Raw genomic sequence first — 23,998 nt, 5'->3', positions numbered from 1 at the left:
GGATCCTTCTGGTTGCAGATTTGATACTTAATCTTCTATATATTTGTATATTTTTGCAGATTAAAGAACATGCAGCAGGACTGTACACCTGCCGAGGCAGCACCACCAAAAGAAGACTGCCTAGAAACAAAAGGTCGAGAACTGGTTGCTCCAGAAACAACAGGGGAACCTGATAAAAAGAGTGACAAGTAAGGGAAACCTTAATCTTCTCACTTTAAAGAAAAATTCTTTTGGGATCCTTCTGGTTGCAGATTTGATACTTAATCTTCTATATATTTGTATATTTTTGCAGATTAAAGAACCTGCAGCAGGACTGTACACTTGCTGAGGCAGCACCACCAAAAGAAGACTGCCTAGAAACAAAAGGTCGAGAACTGGTTGCTCCAGAAACAACAGGGGAACCTGATAAAAAGAGTGACAAGTAAGGGAAACTTTAATCTTCTCACTTTAAAGAAAAAATCTTTTGGGATCCTTCTGGTTGCAGATTTGATACTTAATCTTCTATATATTTGTATATTTTTGCAGATTAAAGAACCTGCAGCAGGACTGTACACTTGCTGAGGCAGCACCACCAAAAGAAGACTGCCTAGAAACAAAAGGTCGAGAACTGGTTGCTCCAGAAACAACAGGGGAACCTGATAAAAAGAGTGACAAGTAAGGGAAACTTTAATCTTCTCACTTTAAAGAAAAATTCTTTTGGGATCCTTCTGGTTGCAGATTTGATACTTAATCTTCTATATATTTGTATATTTTTGCAGATTAAAGAACCTGCAGCAGGACTGTACACCTGCCGAGGCAGCACCACCAAAAGAAGACTGCCTAGAAACAAAAGGTCGAGAACTGGTTGCTCCAGAAACAACAGGGGAACCTGATAAAAAGAGTGACAAGTAAGGGAAACTTTAATCTTCTCACTTTAAAGAAAAATTCTTTTGGGATCCTTCTGGTTGCAGATTTGATACTTAATCTTCTATATATTTGTATATTTTTGCAGATTAAAGAACCTGCAGCAGGACTGTACACTTGCTGAGGCAGCACCACCAAAAGAAGACTGCCTAGAAACAAAAGGTCGAGAACTGGTTGCTCCAGAAACAACAGGGGAACCTGATAAAAAGAGTGACAAGTAAGGGAAACTTTAATCTTCTCACTTTAAAGAAAAATTCTTTTGGGATCCTTCTGGTTGCAGATTTGATACTTAATCTTCTATATATTTGTATATTTTTGCAGATTAAAGAACCTGCAGCAGGACTGTACACTTGCTGAGGCAGCACCACCAAAAGAAGACTGCCTAGAAACAAAAGGCCAAGAACTGGACATCAAGCCTCCACTGAACAGTTCAGAGGACCTAGTACAGGTCATAACTACAGACAATCCCAGGTAAGTGCTTTTAATATTTTGGCCGATTGCTGATCACAATAAGAATTAGATGTTTGAATGCTTTTCTCCAGAGAGACAATGTTTGTTTGTTGTCCTGTTGTGCTTGCTATGCATCCCTGACTCCTTTCTTCTTTCTGCATGCAGCAGCACCCATAAGGAATGTGGTGAAAGTTCCAACCAGGTTAGAAACACCACTGAACATAGTGAGCCATCAGACCTGAGTTGGGACACTTTGCTTATGGAGTTTCTGGCACAAGAGGATGGATTGGAGCAGGTGTTTGACATGTAAGAGAAAAACGTCCTCCAAAATGTTTAAACTTCAAAGCTCATGCATACATGCACATACACTGCTTAGCTTCTTGACATCTTTCCTAATTGTGTGTTTGTGTTTTTACCTTTTTGCAATAGTTTAGGGAAAAATTTGAAGGATAGAAAAAAAAAGAAAAATAAAGTTCAGACTGTGGACCGCTTCGGGTGAGTACACGTGGTGCACGAGGACCAAAGCTCTCTTTGTCAAAGTGGAAATGAGTTATTTTACACTGATAGTGTAAACTTTGTGTATGTGTGGCAGGTTTCCAAACATTGTAAACAGCTGCTACATGAACTCCTGCCTGCAGAGCCTCTTCAACAATGAGGAGTTCATTAGAGATGTCAGCCGTCAGGAGACTTTGTGGAGAGCAGTCCCAGAAGCTCGGCTCTTAAGGTGCGCTACGTCAACCTTCTACTTTCTTCAGAAACCTGAAGAACAAAGATATCTAACACCAGAAATGTCTGTTTACCCTTTCCTTTTTACAGAAGGCTCATGAACATCAGGAACTGTCATGAATCAAGAGATTATGACCTTAAAAAACGCCGCCTAATGTCTTTTAAGAAGGCATTCAGCCAACAGGTTCCTGAATACGAAGGCAGTGCACAGAAAGTGCGTCAGCTATTTGGACATTTTGTTTTTTGCTTTACCTTCTAATGTTTATGTTCTAAATCTCCTCTGTGTTTTTCTTTCAGGACGCTCATGAATTCCTAACCTTTTTCCTCAATGAGGTGAAAAGCCTCTCACCTCACCTGAAGAGGGAAGCAGCTCTCCTGGGCCGAAGTTATACCTGCCCAGTAGAAGACCATCATGTTTTCAAAATGGAAAACGTGAGGACATGCAAGAGGTAAGCCAGTCTTTCAGAAACACAGGGCTGATTGCAACATTTTCATATACCTCTTTTCCACCTACTTGATCGTTACTTTAACTACGTTACTCCTTAAATGTGTAGCTGCGGTCACCAGTCATCACAACAGGAGGAATTTACAAGCTTGTCCCTTGACCTGGTTCCAGAGGGGTCTGTTGAGGACATGTTAGGGACATACTTGAAGGTAAGATCACAAATTCCAGTAGAGATGTAGTATCACTGATCTTGTGTGTGCGCATAGGTTGTGATTTTTTTTTCTACCATAAAGCCTGTTTTCTCTTTGCCGTTGTTTAGGAACAAAAAATCGAATTTACCTGTGACTGTGGAGGGACGACCTCGGAAGTGAAGCAGTCTTTTGATACACTGCCAAGGTGAGTAAGGTCACATCAGAATTGATCGACTGACCTGATTTCCAAACTGTGGCGCACTAAACATCAGAGTTTTTAAGACAACACTTGAGCAGTCATTTTCTCCCATCTTCGGTTTGTGTTTGACACTCATTCTTCTTATTTTGTACCTTGGGTTTTTTTTTCTTTTCTGCCAGAGTTCTCATCTTTCACCTGAAGAGGTTTGGCTTTACAAAAACCCACAAGCTTCAGAAGGTGAATGACCCCGTCAGGCTGCAGAGGGACTTGGTGGTGTCATCCAAACAGGTAAAAACAGACTGCAGAACATCTCAGAGAATCAGCTTAATTATCGCACTGATGTGAGACTTTATGAAACTGATCTTTGGATTTGTTCCTTCTCAGGGTGATGGCCGTTATGAACTCATAAGCATCATTAGTCACTATGGAGGCACAGAATCAGGTAAAACAACTGACTTGTTACAAACAGAAAATGCTACTTTTGAGTGAAGGACTCACACACAAAAGCTTTTGATGTTTTAAGAAGCACTAAGTCCAAACCACTGTTTGCTTGAATCAGTTGACTTTTAGAAGTTGGATTCATTTGTCTTAATGTGATCTTAGGACACTACATCTGTCATTCTGTGCATCCTGAGGAGAGCCCACAGTCTACATCAGATCATTGGCTCACCTATAATGATGCACGGGTGCTCCACACAACTGGATCGGCAGTTTTTGAGGAACAGCAGCAGTCTGCCTACATCCTGTTTTACAAGAGAAACGTAAGAAGACACAGCAGCTGAGAGAATTTTGAAATGTCCTATTACCTTGTTAATCATTTTTCTCTTCATTCTAAAACAGGGTGTGGAAGCAAGTTAGAGCCATCATCGTGCTGAGAAGGAACAACCGTCGTCTCAGACCGCTGGTAAGTATTGCCCTTAGGAGGAAGGGTCCTCCCAGAGAGCCTGGTTCCTCCCAAGATTTCTTCCTCCAGGAGGGAGTTTTTTCTTGCCACCGTCGCCCCACATTCACCGGTCATTCACTAGTAGTGCACCACTACTAGAGATAGTCAGGACCAGTGTTTGGCTTGCTCTCTGGGAACAACAAATAAATTAATAATAAAATAAAATAAAGATATTATTGTCACGGGCTGAAAGCAGGGACTCAAGCGCAGAGCAGGTTGATGTCTCAAAACACAATTTATTTACACACCCGTGCAATAATATATACAGTGACGGGAAATTCAGGGTTCCAGGGGATTAGGGGAAGGCTCTCTCTCTCTCACGCTCGCTCACGTCCTCACACACGTTCGTACCGCGGGGAGGTCACAGGTCCGGGAAGATAAGCTGGAACAGGGAAAGGGAGATATCACTCACAAATCACGAAGGCATAAAGGTGTAAGACCACGGGAGCTGGAAAGGTAGACTAACGTCAGTAGCGCAATCATCCCGCGATGAGAGGATCTGTGACCCAGCCTCAAATAGAAGACGGATAATCAGCTGATCGCCAACAGCTGTGAGAGCCAAGGGCGGGAGCCAGCTGTGAGCTCCGCCCAGGCAGAGAGATAGGGGGAGAAAGAGAAAAAAAACACAAGTGTAGCCTTGTGAGGCCGGCTGGGCAGGCACGGGGACCATGACAATTATTTACTTATTTATTTATTTTTTATTAAAATTAACGTAACAACAAAAACAAAAATAACTAATAAAAACTAATTAACTAAGTATTCAACTGTGTTTTGTGAAATTTGTAATGAGTCTCAGTTAAGTTGATGTCACAGAAGTTTCTGAATCAACCATTTAGATTGTTCAACAAACAGATTTACTCAGGTAAAGATGGTAAGCTGGAGCACTGGTACCCTTCTAGTTCAGTTTAAGTTTTTAGACAAATATTCCCTCATTCAGTTGCAGTTTCTGCTTACATTATACATTATTTAGCTGCAAATGTTTAGCTGCAAGTAGCAAAGTCCAAAAGTGACAACATTTCCACTGCACTCTCTCCAGAAATGGCATATAGAACTTTTGATCAAATTAGACATTTATCCTTGAAAAATCCATGAAAATCTTTAATTGTACCTTTTATAACATTGTGGTGGGGCGTGGTCTGCAGTGCCGTGCAGGGAGGGCGGACGCACCTGCACGGCATCCTTAATCACGCCCGCCTAGTTAAAAACACGGGGACTCAGGGGTTTGGGGATTGTTGTGGTGAGATGTAAATAAAGATGGCTCCGAATGATACTCCGTGGTCCCGCCGTGCCTTATTCTCGCCACATTGGTGCCGAAACCCAGGAGGCAGCACGGCGGGTCCGTATCGGAGCCAGGGAATGGAGGAGCTGGCCCAGATGGTGGCCGAAATGGCGGCCGCCCAGCGGGAGCAGGCGGCGGCGGAGGGAGTAGTAGTGACGGAGGAGTCGCGCGATGGGCTGCTCCAGCGGGGAGCGACGGCAGTGACGGATGGACCGCGCAAGGAGCTGGAGGTCCCCGTGCCAGGGGAGCCTGCTCGAGTGGAACTGGCGAGCGAGGCGTGTGCCACGCTTGAGATCGCCGTGCTCACCAGATCGGCCTCACCACCACCAGAGGCCAGTACACGCCACACCTCTGCCCAGCCACCTGTGAGCTGGGGCTCACGACTGTGCCGGCCGCGCCGGGTGCACACGCCACGCGTCCGACTTCCGAACCAGCTTGGCCTGCACCGCTGGATTCGCGGGCGGCCACCTGAACTCGCACCTCCCCGTCGCTTGGCCGGGGCCTGGGGGCGCCAGCTGTCCGGGCTGATTCCCTCTCCCACTGGCGGTGGGGGAGTAGGTTCGGCCGGATGGCTCCCCAGCCTCAATCAGGCGATGGGGGTATGTGGTGGGGCGTGGTCTGCGGTGCCGTGCAGGGAGGGCGGACGCACCTGCACGGCATCCTTAATCACGCCCGCCTAGTTAAAAACACGGGGACTCGGGGGTTTGGGGATTGTTGTGGTGAGATGTAAATAAAGATGGCTCCGAATGATACTCCGTGGTCCCGCCGTGCCTTATTCTCGCCACAAACATTTTAACAAGTTACTGTCTCCTGCTGCATGTTTCTTGTTTTGGCTTAACTTCATCAGCTCAAAAAACACACCGTGCTGTGGTTTACTGAAAGAACTCATGTACAGGACACACTGAAAGCAGGTTTACAACGTTTAATTAACAAAGTCAAGATCAGTTAACAACAGCTGAACGAAAGATTTACTTTTTCTCGTCGATAAAATGGTCAGATGAGGTCCATGCCAATGTGCTCAAATGGTACCTCCATTAAGGGCAGTAAGGGCATAAAGGCACTTTTGGAATGGCCAGCTGGTTCACCAGCTGACACCACTGGACGCACAACATCAGCGCACATCCAAACAGATTCTTGGCCAGTAAAATCGGTCAATTTTTGGGTCCAGAGTCTTATCTTATTCCAGGTGACCAGCCATCGAGTTGTAACGAGCCACCTAAAAAAATCATTTCTCAGTGGCTCTTCTGCGACCAACAAGTAGATGTGTTCTTCCATTTTACAAGTGTCACGACACGCTCAACATGGTCTGTCGTTACAAAATGTGGAAATGTCAGGGCGCACTATTTGACTATCAGCTCTCATCATTTGATCAAAGGGCGAATTGCATAGTGCCATTATCTTCATAAGGCACACGGGATTATAAGGGGCACTGTCGATTTTTAGAAAAATCAAAGGATTGATTTTAAGTGTGCCGTATTTTCCAAAAAACACGGTAATAATGACGGCCTGCTAGCATGCTCTACCAAAAATGTGCTTTGTTGTGTATCTGATGGACGAAAGCTAAACCAGTTCCACACCACTGAGGTTGCAGCATTTTTACAAACCAATTCTGGTTCATCCGTTTCATTCAGCGATCCACTTTCGCCCTTCTCATTCTCCGTCGCCAGCACGCTTTTTCCACCATGTGCGTATGAAAACAAAGGTACCGCACATGCGCGTTTTACCCATATTCTATCGCGATTAGGGATGGGTATCGTTTAGGTTTTATCTGATACCGGTGCCAAATCGGTACTTTTGAAACGGTGCCGGTGCTCAAACGGTGCTCAAACCGGTGCTTAAAGAATGGAGAACACAAAATTGGTCCAAAAACCTCTCATATTCAGCTGGTTTTTTGTAAAAAGATAACAATGTTAGCCTTTTCTGCAGCTATGGGGCATATATGGTATCACTCTTAGCTGGAAGCAGTGCTTAAACAATGGAAAAAATACAAACCTTGTCCAAAAACCTCTCATGTTTAGCTGTTTCCCACTTTTTCTTTGGTCATTTTAGCCTTTTTGGCCAGGGTGAAGGGAGTATCTGCCATCAACCAAGAAGACAGCCGCATGTAGCTATGATGATGTTTGCTAGTTCACCTTACATGCATTAATGTAATAACGTGGTTAGCCTACTCAACGTAAATTACACACAAACAACATTAAGCTACTCACGCAGAGAAGAACGGCTGCTGCTGCCATCAAATACGGCGCATTTCTCGGCTTTTAAAAAAAAAACGCTACGCGTCGCCAGGTGTTTCATCGGATTCGAGGTGTTACTTCCTTTGACAGTATCACAGTATCAGCTTAAAGCACTTGTTGCAGGCTGCTGAGTTTGCATATTTTGCTATGAAGTACAGCCAGACTTTTGACCGCTTCGCCTTGGACATTTTTAATCTGTAGCTCTGCATAAAAGAACGTACGTACCTGGCCCCGCCTACTATCCTCGGAAACGTAAAATGATTGGCTAGAAGTGTATCACAGCTCAGGAAAAAAAAGCACCGAAATAAAGCACCGAAATGTGCACTGCTTTTCGGTCTGGTTACTACCGTTTATGTCAGAACACCGGTACCCATCCCTAATCGCGATATTTCATTTTCTTGTTGTTGCCCAACATCATACCAGTATTACTGTGAACGGTATGATATGCCCTAGCCCTAGCCAGAGTTAACAAAAACTTTTAAAGCCAGTGTAGCTTCTGTTTTGAACACATTTATTGATGATGATTTTACATAAATAAGCAGTGTATTATACTGTAATCAGATGTGGATTCTCACTAACCGCTTTACTAGTAATTGTCACAAATACTGTTTATTTGCCGTATTTACAGATAGTGAAATAAAATGGAAAATAATTCTTTCATAATTGTATACTCAGCTTGGTCAAGATAATAACTCCAGAACAAGAGGCATAGGATTTTGAATTAATACCAATGGTGCATCTACTGATATTCAGTTTGAATATCAGTGACCTTGACCTCAAGGTCAAAGGTCAAGTTTTCTGAAAATCTTGTGAATGTTACAACTTGGTGACAGGAAGGAAGTCACCTAGTTTGCTCAAATTTGTACCATAGGTGTTCAGAAGGGTTAAAGAAATCTGAGCTGGCAGCAATCACTTCAGAGTGTCGGGTCAGGACACTTGCAAATGTTCAGATGTGAGAGGAACAAACAGGCAGAGTCCAGGAATAAAGTTGTCATTCTTTGTATTTTCAATTGAGAATGTGCCCGCAGCTGGGCGAGATAGAGTGTGTGTGTGTGTATGTGTGGTTTCTGCAGACAAAGCATAATAATACAATCAATTAGGAATCAGATTACATAATAAACATAAAGATACAACTGAGGTGTACTCAAGTACAGTATATAGCTAAATAAGCTGACATTATACTTCAGCCTGGTTACATAAACTTAAAGTCAGACATTATGCATTAACACACCGCATACAACTATGCACTGAAGGCAACTGTACATTGGTTTATCATCTGTTACACGGAGCACAGAATCAACAACACGATAACAACGAATCTCTCTCCTAGAAGCTAATTAGTAAACAAATCTGTTATGCTAGCGAACTACCACTTGTACATAATGTCACATAAACAGAAGCAGAAACTGCTGGTAAGTCATCAAATACACTCATGGCTGAACACCAACACAACTGAGTGAAGTAAAACATTAACTTACGGTCTTATGAACGCACACACTGTCCGTTGTTTGGCTGCCGTTTGTCTCTGAACTAAAGTTGCGGACATGCACCCCGATGGTGCATTCAGGGGGCATAGGAAATCCCATACACAACCCTAACCCTTTTGTACAATAGGTGCAATTACTAGTAGGCTGAAGGGTTGCGCTAGGGGCCATCTGTAGAGATGTAGGGTCAACAACCTGTCTGTGAACGTGGACAAAACAAAAGAGATGATTGTTCAGGAGAGCACAGAGAGCTCACTTCCCACTTAACATCACTGGATCCTCTTTGGAGGTCGTCAAGAGCACCAAATTCCTTGATGTCCACCTGGCGGAGAACCTTTTCTGGTCCCTTAACCCAAGCTCCATAACTAAGGAGGCCCAACAGCATCTCTACTTCTTGCGGAAGCTGAGGAAAGCCCATCTCTCACCATCCATTCTCACCACCTTCTACAGAGGGATTATCGAGAGCGTCCTGAGCAGCTGCATCACTATCTAGTATGGTAACTGCACCGTATCAGATCGCAGTACCCTACAACTAATAGTGAGAGCAGCTGAGAAGATCATTGGAGCCCCTCTCCCCTCCATCATGGACACTTTTAGCACCCGCTCCATCCGCAAAGCCACCAGCATTATGGAGGACCTCACACACTCTTCACCCTGCTGCCTTCTCGAAAGAGGTACCAGCAAGCCGTCAGACTCCTGAACACTCAGTGACTGGACTGATACACACACACACACACCTTCACACATCGCTACCAAGCACTTATCTGCAGTATCTCACACACACACACACACACACACACACACACATATAGGGCTGGGCTATATCATACCGTTCACGGTAATACCGGTGTAATTTTGGGCAACGATAGGAAAATGAAATATCGTGATAGAATATGGGTAAAACGCGCATGCGCAGTGCCTATGTTTACATACGCACATGGCGGCGACACAGAATGAGAAGAGCGAAAGTGGAGCATTACGGCTATATTAGGCAGGCGCCTCGCGGAGTGATACGTACTGTGCTTCAACATAATATTACTGTATTGTGTGTGTATAACCTCTTTTTAAGTTTAGTGGATATTATACATTGTTATGCTCAGGATATGTCGGCCAATTTCCACTGGAAATGCCTTTTGGTTAAACTGTCAGCAAGGAATTTGCATTGTTACATTTTTATATAACTTTAATGCACATAAAAACAGCTGCTTGTTTAAGTGAAAATACATTGATGGTTTTTTTGCACTAATAAAGTTGTGTAGTTGTAAAGTATTTTGTCTAGTGTCAGTTATATCGTCAGTTATATCGTTATCGCAAATTTTCAAATGTATATCGTGATAAATATTTTTGGTCATATCGCCCTGCTCCACACACACACACACACACACACACACACACACACACCAAGTTACTTTTGCACAATACTCAGCATTTTGCACATATCCATTGCACTGTCTTGTCTTGTTTATTTTTGCAATTTTTTGCACATTGCACTGTACATTTCAAGCATGTACAGTGGGGTTGCTTGGAGACGAGTACCACACAGTTCCAATGAGCATACATTCCAAAATATGCAAACTAGCCCCATACATTATGATGACACATGTTCAGGGTATGAACATTCTATGCTGAAAGCTTATAAATATACAACTATTGAACTTGTTTTCAGTTGAACTTTTGCATAGCACAGAAGATTTTCACTGCGATCAAATTAGGTTCAAAGATGTTCAAACGCTTTTTTCTCAGAAAGGTAAGTTTGACGAGACTTGTAGCACATTTCTCTGTATATTTTCTTACAGTAAATAAGCATTTTGAAGCTTTTAATGGAGCTTCATAGATGATTTTTGTAAAAACTGAATTTTGAACCAAATGAAGTATTTTGTATTTCATACCATAAACTTTAAAACTCAAATTGAGGCATGAATAAATTGTTTTTAATTTATTTAAACATATTCATATCGGTCCACTTCATGAGTCGATAGCTCACTAAATTGATAAATAATCTAAAATAATACCAAATTTTCTAACTGGACACTTTTCATGTAGAGCCTCCCTTGGAATGTTTGTTTTATGCCATTACTGATGTTGGTTTTCTTCTTTCTAAACAGAGATCAAAAAACCAAAACGTGGCAGAGAAGGAAATTCCTTCTACGTCTCAACAGAGGTAAAGAAATGTGACTCTTTAATCCAATGTTGCCGGAGATATTTATAGCAGTGGTTTAGTGTGAGCTGTTTTATTTCCCTTTTATTGTTGTTTTTCTTCCGCCTTGTGTGTTTATATCGTTTTTACTACTTCTAGTTTTGTCTATTATTTATATCGATTCAGAGATTAGTTGAAAATATAGAGTGTAAATGTACAAAATACATGATTTTGTTCATTTTGGTATTTCATAACAGTTATTATTTTTTATTTGCAATATCCAGGATGCGCTCCTTGTTAAAAATTTCCACTTTGAAAAATAACATTTACACTTTTGTCCTCGATCAGCGTCCCGGATGCTTCTGTTGCTGCCACAACACCTAACCATGAAAATGGTATAAAGAAGAAGAAGAAAATAAAATGGAGACACTTCTTCTGCTGTTTCTCGGTTTGCTTTTACAGAAGACATATGAAATGCATATTTTCCTTAAAATGTATTTGTTAATTTTAAGTGACTTTTCTTTTTTAATAACATTATGTTTGTTCGTTCTCTACAGGAAACTGACAGCGATACAGAGGCAGAGACCCCCACTGTAAAGCCACAGAAAAAGTCCCGCTGGTCTATTTTCAAATTCTGGAAGGTATGTTTTATGGAAAGAGTCACTATCATCAAGCATTTATTCATCACAATGAAATGGGAGCAATTAAGAGCAATGAAGCACACAGCTATGTCCTGTCTTTTGGTTTCTTTCTACAGAGAAGAAACCAGGTTGCTCCAGAAACAACAGGGGAACCTGATAAAAAGAGTGACAAGTAAGGGAAACTTTAATCTTCTCACTTTAAAGAAAAAATCTTTTGGGATCCTTCTGGTTGCAGATTTGATACTTAATCTTCTATATATTTGTATATTTTTGCAGATTAAAGAACATGCAGCAGGACTGTACACCTGCCGAGGCAGCACCACCAAAAGAAGACTGCCTAGAAACAAAAGGTCGAGAACTGGTTGCTTCAGAAACAACAGGGGAACCTGATAAAAAGAGTGACAAGTAAGGGAAACTTTAATCTTCTCACTTTAAAGAAAAAATCTTTTGGGATCCTTCTGGTTGCAGATTTGATACTTAATCTTCTATATATTTGTATATTTTTGCAGATTAAAGAACATGCAGCAGGACTGTACACCTGCCGAGGCAGCACCACCAAAAGAAGACTGCCTAGAAACAAAAGGTCGAGAACTGGTTGCTCCAGAAACAACAGGGGAACCTGATAAAAAGAGTGACAAGTAAGGGAAACTTTAATCTTCTCACTTTAAAGAAAAAATCTTTTGGGATCCTTCTGGTTGCAGATTTGATACTTAATCTTCTATATATTTGTATATTTTTGCAGATTAAAGAACATGCAGCAGGACTGTACACCTGCCGAGGCAGCACCACCAAAAGAAGACTGCCTAGAAACAAAAGGTCGAGAACTGGTTGCTCCAGAAACAACAGGGGAACCTGATAAAAAGAGTGACAAGTAAGGGAAACTTTAATCTTCTCACTTTAAAGAAAAAATCTTTTGGGATCCTTCTGGTTGCAGATTTGATACTTAATCTTCTATATATTTGTATATTTTTGCAGATTAAAGAACCTGCAGCAGGACTGTACACTTGCTGAGGCAGCACCACCAAAAGAAGACTGCCTAGAAACAAAAGGTCGAGAACTGGTTGCTCCAGAAACAACAGGGGAACCTGATAAAAAGAGTGACAAGTAAGGGAAACTTTAATCTTCTCACTTTAAAGAAAAAATCTTTTGGGATCCTTCTGGTTGCAGATTTGATACTTAATCTTCTATATATTTGTATATTTTTGCAGATTAAAGAACCTGCAGCAGGACTGTACACCTGCCGAGGCAGCACCACCAAAAGAAGACTGCCTAGAAACAAAAGGTCGAGAACTGGTTGCTCCAGAAACAACAGGGGAACCTGATAAAAAGAGTGACAAGTAAGGGAAACTTTAATCTTCTCACTTTAAAGAAAAATTCTTTTGGGATCCTTCTGGTTGCAGATTTGATACTTAATCTTCTATATATTTGTATATTTTTGCAGATTAAAGAACCTGCAGCAGGACTGTACACTTGCTGAGGCAGCACCACCAAAAGAAGACTGCCTAGAAACAAAAGGCCAAGAACTGGACATCAAGCCTCCACTGAACAGTTCAGAGGACCTAGTACAGGTCATAACTACAGACAATCCCAGGTAAGTGCTTTTAATATTTTGGCCGATTGCTGATCACAATAAGAATTAGATGTTTGAATGCTTTTCTCCAGAGAGACAATGTTTGTTTGTTGTCCTGTTGTGCTTGCTATGCATCCCTGACTCCTTTCTTCTTTCTGCATGCAGCAGCACCCATAAGGAATGTGGTGAAAGTTCCAACCAGGTTAGAAACACCACTGAACATAGTGAGCCATCAGACCTGAGTTGGGACACTTTGCTTATGGAGTTTCTGGCACAAGAGGATGGATTGGAGCAGGTGTTTGACATGTAAGAGAAAAACGTCCTCCAAAATGTTTAAACTTCAAAGCTCATGCATACATGCACATACACTGCTTAGCTTCTTGACATCTTTCCTAATTGTGTGTTTGTGTTTTTACCTTTTTGCAATAGTTTAGGGAAAAATTTGAAGGATAGAAAAAAAAAGAAAAATAAAGTTCAGACTGTGGACCGCTTCGGGTGAGTACACGTGGTGCACGAGGACCAAAGCTCTCTTTGTCAAAGTGGAAATGAGTTATTTTACACTGATAGTGTAAACTTTGTGTATGTGTGGCAGGTTTCCAAACATTGTAAACAGCTGCTACATGAACTCCTGCCTGCAGAGCCTCTTCAACAATGAGGAGTTCATTAGAGATGTCAGCCGTCAGGAGACTTTGTGGAGAGCAGTCCCAGAAGCTCGGCTCTTAAGGTGCGCTACGTCAACCTTCTACTTTCTTCAGAAACCTGAAGAACAAAGATATCTAACACCAGAAATGTCTGTTTACCCTTTCCTTTTTACAGAAGGCTCATGAACATCAGGAACTGTCATGAATCAAGAGATTATGACCTTAAAAAACGCCGCCTAATGTCTTTTAAGAAGGCATTCAGCCAACAGGTTCCTGAATACGAAGGCAGTGCACAGAAAGTGCGTCAGCTATTTGGACATTTTGTTTTTTGCTTTACCTTCTAATGTTTATGTTCTAAATCTCCTCTGTGTTTTTCTTTCAGGACGCTCATGAATTCCTAACCTTTTTCCTCAATGAGGTGAAAAGCCTCTCACCTCACCTGAAGAGGGAAGCAGCTCTCCTGGGCCGAAGTTATACCTGCCCAGTAGAAGACCATCATGTTTTCAAAATGGAAAACGTGAGGACATGCAAGAGGTAAGCCAGTCTTTCAGAAACACAGGGCTGATTGCAACATTTTCATATACCTCTTTTCCACCTACTTGATCGTTACTTTAACTACGTTACTCCTTAAATGTGTAGCTGCGGTCACCAGTCATCACAACAGGAGGAATTTACAAGCTTGTCCCTTGACCTGGTTCCAGAGGGGTCTGTTGAGGACATGTTAGGGACATACTTGAAGGTAAGATCACAAATTCCAGTAGAGATGTAGTATCACTGATCTTGTGTGTGCGCATAGGTTGTGATTTTTTTTTCTACCATAAAGCCTGTTTTCTCTTTGCCGTTGTTTAGGAACAAAAAATCGAATTTACCTGTGACTGTGGAGGGACGACCTCGGAAGTGAAGCAGTCTTTTGATACACTGCCAAGGTGAGTAAGGTCACATCAGAATTGATCGACTGACCTGATTTCCAAACTGTGGCGCACTAAACATCAGAGTTTTTAAGACAACACTTGAGCAGTCATTTTCTCCCATCTTCGGTTTGTGTTTGACACTCATTCTTCTTATTTTGTACCTTGGGTTTTTTTTTCTTTTCTGCCAGCGTTCTCATCTTTCACCTGAAGAGGTTTGGCTTTACAAAAACCCACAAGCTTCAGAAGGTGAATGACCCCGTCAGGCTGCAGAGGGACTTGGTGGTGTCATCCAAACAGGTAAAAACAGACTGCAGAACATCTCAGAGAATCAGCTTAATTATCGCACTGATGTGAGACTTTATGAAACTGATCTTTGGATTTGTTCCTTCTCAGGGTGATGGCCGTTATGAACTCATAAGCATCATTAGTCACTATGGAGGCACAGAATCAGGTAAAACAACTGACTTGTTACAAACAGAAAATGCTACTTTTGAGTGAAGGACTCACACACAAAAGCTTTTGATGTTTTAAGAAGCACTAAGTCCAAACCACTGTTTGCTTGAATCAGTTGACTTTTAGAAGTTGGATTCATTTGTCTTAATGTGATCTTAGGACACTACATCTGTCATTCTGTGCATCCTGAGGAGAGCCCACAGTCTACATCAGATCATTGGCTCACCTATAATGATGCACGGGTGCTCCACACAACTGGATCGGCAGTTTTTGAGGAACAGCAGCAGTCTGCCTACATCCTGTTTTACAAGAGAAACGTAAGAAGACACAGCAGCTGAGAGAATTTTGAAATGTCCTATTACCTTGTTAATCATTTTTCTCTTCATTCTAAAACAGGGTGTGGAAGCAAGTTAGAGCCATCATCGTGCTGAGAAGGAACAACCGTCGTCTCAGACCGCTGGTAAGTATTGCCCTTAGGAGGAAGGGTCCTCCCAGAGAGCCTGGTTCCTCCCAAGATTTCTTCCTCCAGGAGGGAGTTTTTTCTTGCCACCGTCGCCCCACATTCACCGGTCATTCACTAGTAGTGCACCACTACTAGAGATAGTCAGGACCAGTGTTTGGCTTGCTCTCTGGGAACAACAAATAAATTAATAATAAAATAAAATAAAGATATTATTGTCACGGGCTGAAAGCAGGGACTCAAGCGCAGAGCAGGTTGATGTCTCAAAACACAATTTATTTACACACCCGTGCAATAATATATACAGTGACGGGAAATTCAGGGTTCCAGGGGATTAGGGGAAGGCTCTCTCTCTCTCACGCTCGCTCACGTCCTCACACACGTTCGTACCGCGGGGAGGTCACAGGTCCGGGAAGATAAGCTGGAACAGGGAAAGGGAGATATCACTCACAAATCACGAAGGCATAAAGGTGTAAGACCACGGGAGCTGGAAAGGTAGACTAACGTCAGTAGCGCAATCATCCCGCGATGAGAGGATCTGTGACCCAGCCTCAAATAGAAGACGGATAATCAGCTGATCGCCAACAGCTGTGAGAGCCAAGGGCGGGAGCCAGCTGTGAGCTCCGCCCAGGCAGAGAGATAGGGGGAGAAAGAGAAAAAAAACACAAGTGTAGCCTTGTGAGGCCGGCTGGGCAGGCACGGGGACCATGACAATTATTTACTTATTTATTTATTTTTTATTAAAATTAACGTAACAACAAAAACAAAAATAACTAATAAAAACTAATTAACTAAGTATTCAACTGTGTTTTGTGAAATTTGTAATGAGTCTCAGTTAAGTTGATGTCACAGAAGTTTCTGAATCAACCATTTAGATTGTTCAACAAACAGATTTACTCAGGTAAAGATGGTAAGCTGGAGCACTGGTACCCTTCTAGTTCAGTTTAAGTTTTTAGACAAATATTCCCTCATTCAGTTGCAGTTTCTGCTTACATTATACATTATTTAGCTGCAAATGTTTAGCTGCAAGTAGCAAAGTCCAAAAGTGACAACATTTCCACTGCACTCTCTCCAGAAATGGCATATAGAACTTTTGATCAAATTAGACATTTATCCTTGAAAAATCCATGAAAATCTTTAATTGTACCTTTTATAACATTGTGGTGGGGCGTGGTCTGCGGTGCCGTGCAGGGAGGGCGGACGCACCTGCACGGCATCCTTAATCACGCCCGCCTAGTTAAAAACACGGGGACTCAGGGGTTTGGGGATTGTTGTGGTGAGATGTAAATAAAGATGGCTCCGAATGATACTCCGTGGTCCCGCCGTGCCTTATTCTCGCCACATTGGTGCCGAAACCCAGGAGGCAGCACGGCGGGTCCGTATCGGAGCCAGGGAATGGAGGAGCTGGCCCAGATGGTGGCCGAAATGGCGGCCGCCCAGCGGGAGCAGGCGGCGGCGGAGGGAGTAGTAGTGACGGAGGAGTCGCGCGATGGGCTGCTCCAGCGGGGAGCGACGGCAGTGACGGATGGACCGCGCAAGGAGCTGGAGGTCCCCGTGCCAGGGGAGCCTGCTCGAGTGGAACTGGCGAGCGAGGCGTGTGCCACGCTTGAGATCGCCGTGCTCACCAGATCGGCCTCACCACCACCAGAGGCCAGTACACGCCACACCTCTGCCCAGCCACCTGTGAGCTGGGGCTCACGACTGTGCCGGCCGCGCCGGGTGCACACGCCACGCGTCCGACTTCCGAACCAGCTTGGCCTGCACCGCTGGATTCGCGGGCGGCCACCTGAACTCGCACCTCCCCGTCGCTTGGCCGGGGCCTGGGGGCGCCAGCTGTCCGGGCTGATTCCCTCTCCCACTGGCGGTGGGGGAGTAGGTTCGGCCGGATGGCTCCCCAGCCTCAATCAGGCGATGGGGGTATGTGGTGGGGCGTGGTCTGCGGTGCCGTGCAGGGAGGGCGGACGCACCTGCACGGCATCCTTAATCACGCCCGCCTAGTTAAAAACACGGGGACTCGGGGGTTTGGGGATTGTTGTGGTGAGATGTAAATAAAGATGGCTCCGAATGATACTCCGTGGTCCCGCCGTGCCTTATTCTCGCCACAAACATTTTAACAAGTTACTGTCTCCTGCTGCATGTTTCTTGTTTTGGCTTAACTTCATCAGCTCAAAAAACACACCGTGCTGTGGTTTACTGAAAGAACTCATGTACAGGACACACTGAAAGCAGGTTTACAACGTTTAATTAACAAAGTCAAGATCAGTTAACAACAGCTGAACGAAAGATTTACTTTTTCTCGTCGATAAAATGGTCAGATGAGGTCCATGCCAATGTGCTCAAATGGTACCTCCATTAAGGGCAGTAAGGGCATAAAGGCACTTTTGGAATGGCCAGCTGGTTCACCAGCTGACACCACTGGACGCACAACATCAGCGCACATCCAAACAGATTCTTGGCCAGTAAAATCGGTCAATTTTTGGGTCCAGAGTCTTATCTTATTCCAGGTGACCAGCCATCGAGTTGTAACGAGCCACCTAAAAAAATCATTTCTCAGTGGCTCTTCTGCGACCAACAAGTAGATGTGTTCTTCCATTTTACAAGTGTCACGACACGCTCAACATGGTCTGTCGTTACAAAATGTGGAAATGTCAGGGCGCACTATTTGACTATCAGCTCTCATCATTTGATCAAAGGGCGAATTGCATAGTGCCATTATCTTCATAAGGCACACGGGATTATAAGGGGCACTGTCGATTTTTAGAAAAATCAAAGGATTGATTTTAAGTGTGCCGTATTTTCCAAAAAACACGGTAATAACGACGGCCTGCTAGCATGCTCTACCAAAAATGTGCTTTGTTGTGTATCTGATGGACGAAAGCTAAACCAGTTCCACACCACTGAGGTTGCAGCATTTTTACAAACCAATTCTGGTTCATCCGTTTCATTCAGCGATCCACTTTCGCCCTTCTCATTCTCCGTCGCCAGCACGCTTTTTCCACCATGTGCGTATGAAAACAAAGGTACCGCACATGCGCGTTTTACCCATATTCTATCGCGATTAGGGATGGGTATCGTTTAGGTTTTATCTGATACCGGTGCCAAATCGGTACTTTTGAAACGGTGCCGGTGCTCAAACGGTGCTCAAACCGGTGCTTAAAGAATGGAGAACACAAAATTGGTCCAAAAACCTCTCATATTCAGCTGGTTTTTTGTAAAAAGATAACAATGTTAGCCTTTTCTGCAGCTATGGGGCATATATGGTATCACTCTTAGCTGGAAGCAGTGCTTAAACAATGGAAAAAATACAAACCTTGTCCAAAAACCTCTCATGTTTAGCTGTTTCCCACTTTTTCTTTGGTCATTTTAGCCTTTTTGGCCAGGGTGAAGGGAGTATCTGCCATCAACCAAGAAGACAGCCGCATGTAGCTATGATGATGTTTGCTAGTTCACCTTACATGCATTAATGTAATAACGTGGTTAGCCTACTCAACGTAAATTACACACAAACAACATTAAGCTACTCACGCAGAGAAGAACGGCTGCTGCTGCCATCAAATACGGCGCATTTCTCGGCTTTTAAAAAAAAAACGCTACGCGTCGCCAGGTGTTTCATCGGATTCGAGGTGTTACTTCCTTTGACAGTATCACAGTATCAGCTTAAAGCACTTGTTGCAGGCTGCTGAGTTTGCATATTTTGCTATGAAGTACAGCCAGACTTTTGACCGCTTCGCCTTGGACATTTTTAATCTGTAGCTCTGCATAAAAGAACGTACGTACCTGGCCCCGCCTACTATCCTCGGAAACGTAAAATGATTGGCTAGAAGTGTATCACAGCTCAGGAAAAAAAAGCACCGAAATAAAGCACCGAAATGTGCACTGCTTTTCGGTCTGGTTACTACCGTTTATGTCAGAACACCGGTACCCATCCCTAATCGCGATATTTCATTTTCTTGTTGTTGCCCAACATCATACCAGTATTACTGTGAACGGTATGATATGCCCTAGCCCTAGCCAGAGTTAACAAAAACTTTTAAAGCCAGTGTAGCTTCTGTTTTGAACACATTTATTGATGATGATTTTACATAAATAAGCAGTGTATTATACTGTAATCAGATGTGGATTCTCACTAACCGCTTTACTAGTAATTGTCACAAATACTGTTTATTTGCCGTATTTACAGATAGTGAAATAAAATGGAAAATAATTCTTTCATAATTGTATACTCAGCTTGGTCAAGATAATAACTCCAGAACAAGAGGCATAGGATTTTGAATTAATACCAATGGTGCATCTACTGATATTCAGTTTGAATATCAGTGACCTTGACCTCAAGGTCAAAGGTCAAGTTTTCTGAAAATCTTGTGAATGTTACAACTTGGTGACAGGAAGGAAGTCACCTAGTTTGCTCAAATTTGTACCATAGGTGTTCAGAAGGGTTAAAGAAATCTGAGCTGGCAGCAATCACTTCAGAGTGTCGGGTCAGGACACTTGCAAATGTTCAGATGTGAGAGGAACAAACAGGCAGAGTCCAGGAATAAAGTTGTCATTCTTTGTATTTTCAATTGAGAATGTGCCCGCAGCTGGGCGAGATAGAGTGTGTGTGTGTGTATGTGTGGTTTCTGCAGACAAAGCATAATAATACAATCAATTAGGAATCAGATTACATAATAAACATAAAGATACAACTGAGGTGTACTCAAGTACAGTATATAGCTAAATAAGCTGACATTATACTTCAGCCTGGTTACATAAACTTAAAGTCAGACATTATGCATTAACACACCGCATACAACTATGCACTGAAGGCAACTGTACATTGGTTTATCATCTGTTACACGGAGCACAGAATCAACAACACGATAACAACGAATCTCTCTCCTAGAAGCTAATTAGTAAACAAATCTGTTATGCTAGCGAACTACCACTTGTACATAATGTCACATAAACAGAAGCAGAAACTGCTGGTAAGTCATCAAATACACTCATGGCTGAACACCAACACAACTGAGTGAAGTAAAACATTAACTTACGGTCTTATGAACGCACACACTGTCCGTTGTTTGGCTGCCGTTTGTCTCTGAACTAAAGTTGCGGACATGCACCCCGATGGTGCATTCAGGGGGCATAGGAAATCCCATACACAACCCTAACCCTTTTGTACAATAGGTGCAATTACTAGTAGGCTGAAGGGTTGCGCTAGGGGCCATCTGTAGAGATGTAGGGTCAACAACCTGTCTGTGAACGTGGACAAAACAAAAGAGATGATTGTTCAGGAGAGCACAGAGAGCTCACTTCCCACTTAACATCACTGGATCCTCTTTGGAGGTCGTCAAGAGCACCAAATTCCTTGATGTCCACCTGGCGGAGAACCTTTTCTGGTCCCTTAACCCAAGCTCCATAACTAAGGAGGCCCAACAGCATCTCTACTTCTTGCGGAAGCTGAGGAAAGCCCATCTCTCACCATCCATTCTCACCACCTTCTACAGAGGGATTATCGAGAGCGTCCTGAGCAGCTGCATCACTATCTAGTATGGTAACTGCACCGTATCAGATCGCAGTACCCTACAACTAATAGTGAGAGCAGCTGAGAAGATCATTGGAGCCCCTCTCCCCTCCATCATGGACACTTTTAGCACCCGCTCCATCCGCAAAGCCACCAGCATTATGGAGGACCTCACACACTCTTCACCCTGCTGCCTTCTCGAAAGAGGTACCAGCAAGCCGTCAGACTCCTGAACACTCAGTGACTGGACTGATACACACACACACACACCTTCACACATCGCTACCAAGCACTTATCTGCAGTATCTCACACACACACACACACACACACACACACACATATAGGGCTGGGCTATATCATACCGTTCACGGTAATACCGGTGTAATTTTGGGCAACGATAGGAAAATGAAATATCGTGATAGAATATGGGTAAAACGCGCATGCGCAGTGCCTATGTTTACATACGCACATGGCGGCGACACAGAATGAGAAGAGCGAAAGTGGAGCATTACGGCTATATTAGGCAGGCGCCTCGCGGAGTGATACGTACTGTGCTTCAACATAATATTACTGTATTGTGTGTGTATAACCTCTTTTTAAGTTTAGTGGATATTATACATTGTTATGCTCAGGATATGTCGGCCAATTTCCACTGGAAATGCCTTTTGGTTAAACTGTCAGCAAGGAATTTGCATTGTTACATTTTTATATAACTTTAATGCACATAAAAACAGCTGCTTGTTTAAGTGAAAATACATTGATGGTTTTTTTGCACTAATAAAGTCGTGGAGTTGTAAAGTATTTTGTCTAGTGTCAGTTATATCGTCAGTTATATCGTTATCGCAAATTTTCAAATGTATATCGTGATAAATATTTTTGGTCATATCGCCCTGCTCCACACACACACACACACACACACACACACACACACCAAGTTACTTTTGCACAATACTCAGCATTTTGCACATATCCATTGCACTGTCTTGTCTTGTTTATTTTTGCAATTTTTTGCACATTGCACTGTACATTTCAAGCATGTACAGTGGGGTTGCTTGGAGACGAGTACCACACAGTTCCAATGAGCATACATTCCAAAATATGCAAACTAGCCCCATACATTATGATGACACATGTTCAGGGTATGAACATTCTATGCTGAAAGCTTATAAATATACAACTATTGAACTTGTTTTCAGTTGAACTTTTGCATAGCACAGAAGATTTTCACTGCGATCAAATTAGGTTCAAAGATGTTCAAACGCTTTTTTCTCAGAAAGGTAAGTTTGACGAGACTTGTAGCACATTTCTCTGTATATTTTCTTACAGTAAATAAGCATTTTGAAGCTTTTAATGGAGCTTCATAGATGATTTTTGTAAAAACTGAATTTTGAACCAAATGAAGTATTTTGTATTTCATACCATAAACTTTAAAACTCAAATTGAGGCATGAATAAATTGTTTTTAATTTATTTAAACATATTCATATCGGTCCACTTCATGAGTCGATAGCTCACTAAATTGATAAATAATCTAAAATAATACCAAATTTTCTAACTGGACACTTTTCATGTAGAGCCTCCCTTGGAATGTTTGTTTTATGCCATTACTGATGTTGGTTTTCTTCTTTCTAAACAGAGATCAAAAAACCAAAACGTGGCAGAGAAGGAAATTCCTTCTACGTCTCAACAGAGGTAAAGAAATGTGACTCTTTAATCCAATGTTGCCGGAGATATTTATAGCAGTGGTTTAGTGTGAGCTGTTTTATTTCCCTTTTATTGTTGTTTTTCTTCCGCCTTGTGTGTTTATATCGTTTTTACTACTTCTAGTTTTGTCTATTATTTATATCGATTCAGAGATTAGTTGAAAATATAGAGTGTAAATGTACAAAATACATGATTTTGTTCATTTTGGTATTTCATAACAGTTATTATTTTTTATTTGCAATATCCAGGATGCGCTCCTTGTTAAAAATTTCCACTTTGAAAAATAACATTTACACTTTTGTCCTCGATCAGCGTCCCGGATGCTTCTGTTGCTGCCACAACACCTAACCATGAAAATGGTATAAAGAAGAAGAAGAAAATAAAATGGAGACACTTCTTCTGCTGTTTCTCGGTTTGCTTTTACAGAAGACATATGAAATGCATATTTTCCTTAAAATGTATTTGTTAATTTTAAGTGACTTTTCTTTTTTAATAACATTATGTTTGTTCGTTCTCTACAGGAAACTGACAGCGATACAGAGGCAGAGACCCCCACTGTAAAGCCACAGAAAAAGTCCCGCTGGTCTATTTTCAAATTCTGGAAGGTATGTTTTATGGAAAGAGTCACTATCATCAAGCATTTATTCATCACAATGAAATGGGAGCAATTAAGAGCAATGAAGCACACAGCTATGTCCTGTCTTTTGGTTTCTTTCTACAGAGAAGAAACCAGGTTGCTCCAGAAACAACAGGGGAACCTGATAAAAAGAGTGACAAGTAAGGGAAACTTTAATCTTCTCACTTTAAAGAAAAAATCTTTTGGGATCCTTCTGGTTGCAGATTTGATACTTAATCTTCTATATATTTGTATATTTTTGCAGATTAAAGAACCTGCAGCAGGACTGTACACCTGCCGAGGCAGCACCACCAAAAGAAGACTGCCTAGAAACAAAAGGTCGAGAACTGGTTGCTCCAGAAACAACGGGGGAACCTGATAAAAAGAGTGACAAGTAAGGGAAACTTTAATCTTCTCACTTTAAAGAAAAATTCTTTTGGGATCCTTCTGGTTGCAGATTTGATACTTAATCTTCTATATATTTGTATATTTTTGCAGATTAAAGAAC

General features: G+C 42.3%; 3 protein-coding genes across 3 annotated transcripts; all 3 read left to right on the top strand.

Annotated features, from left to right (window-relative positions):
- The first annotated feature begins 69 nt into the window (after positions 1-69).
- Positions 70-4,616, top strand: LOC113006886 (uncharacterized). Its single transcript, XM_080290036.1, has 17 exons — positions 70-188; positions 293-421; positions 526-654; positions 759-887; positions 992-1,120; positions 1,225-1,374; positions 1,519-1,659; positions 1,783-1,848; positions 1,946-2,077; positions 2,170-2,293; positions 2,377-2,528; positions 2,634-2,733; positions 2,844-2,920; positions 3,094-3,202; positions 3,299-3,356; positions 3,518-3,675; positions 3,755-4,616. The coding sequence occupies exons 1-17, from the start codon at positions 70-72 to the stop codon at positions 3,770-3,772; spliced, it is 1,920 nt and encodes a 639-aa protein (XP_080146162.1). The 3' UTR covers positions 3,773-4,616.
- Positions 4,617-10,485: 5,869 nt separating this feature from the next.
- LOC145420718 (uncharacterized) lies at positions 10,486-11,808 on the top strand. Its single transcript, XM_080290228.1, has 5 exons — positions 10,486-10,601; positions 10,960-11,015; positions 11,340-11,439; positions 11,549-11,632; positions 11,749-11,808. Exons 1-5 carry the CDS (start codon positions 10,575-10,577, stop codon positions 11,806-11,808), a joined length of 327 nt encoding a protein of 108 aa, XP_080146354.1. The 5' UTR covers positions 10,486-10,574.
- Positions 11,809-11,918: 110 nt separating this feature from the next.
- Positions 11,919-16,465, top strand: LOC145420625 (uncharacterized). The gene is made up of 17 exons (XM_080290035.1): positions 11,919-12,037; positions 12,142-12,270; positions 12,375-12,503; positions 12,608-12,736; positions 12,841-12,969; positions 13,074-13,223; positions 13,368-13,508; positions 13,632-13,697; positions 13,795-13,926; positions 14,019-14,142; positions 14,226-14,377; positions 14,483-14,582; positions 14,693-14,769; positions 14,943-15,051; positions 15,148-15,205; positions 15,367-15,524; positions 15,604-16,465. The coding sequence occupies exons 1-17, from the start codon at positions 11,919-11,921 to the stop codon at positions 15,619-15,621; spliced, it is 1,920 nt and encodes a 639-aa protein (XP_080146161.1). The 3' UTR covers positions 15,622-16,465.
- Positions 16,466-23,998: the final 7,533 nt, after the last annotated feature.

Source organism: Astatotilapia calliptera, chromosome 15 (genome assembly GCF_964374335.1).
Source record: "Astatotilapia calliptera chromosome 15, fAstCal68.1, whole genome shotgun sequence".
NCBI lineage: Eukaryota > Metazoa > Chordata > Actinopteri > Cichliformes > Cichlidae > Astatotilapia > Astatotilapia calliptera.
The sequence above is the reverse complement of the archived record's forward strand: the minus strand, read 5'-3'. Positions and strand labels throughout refer to the sequence as shown.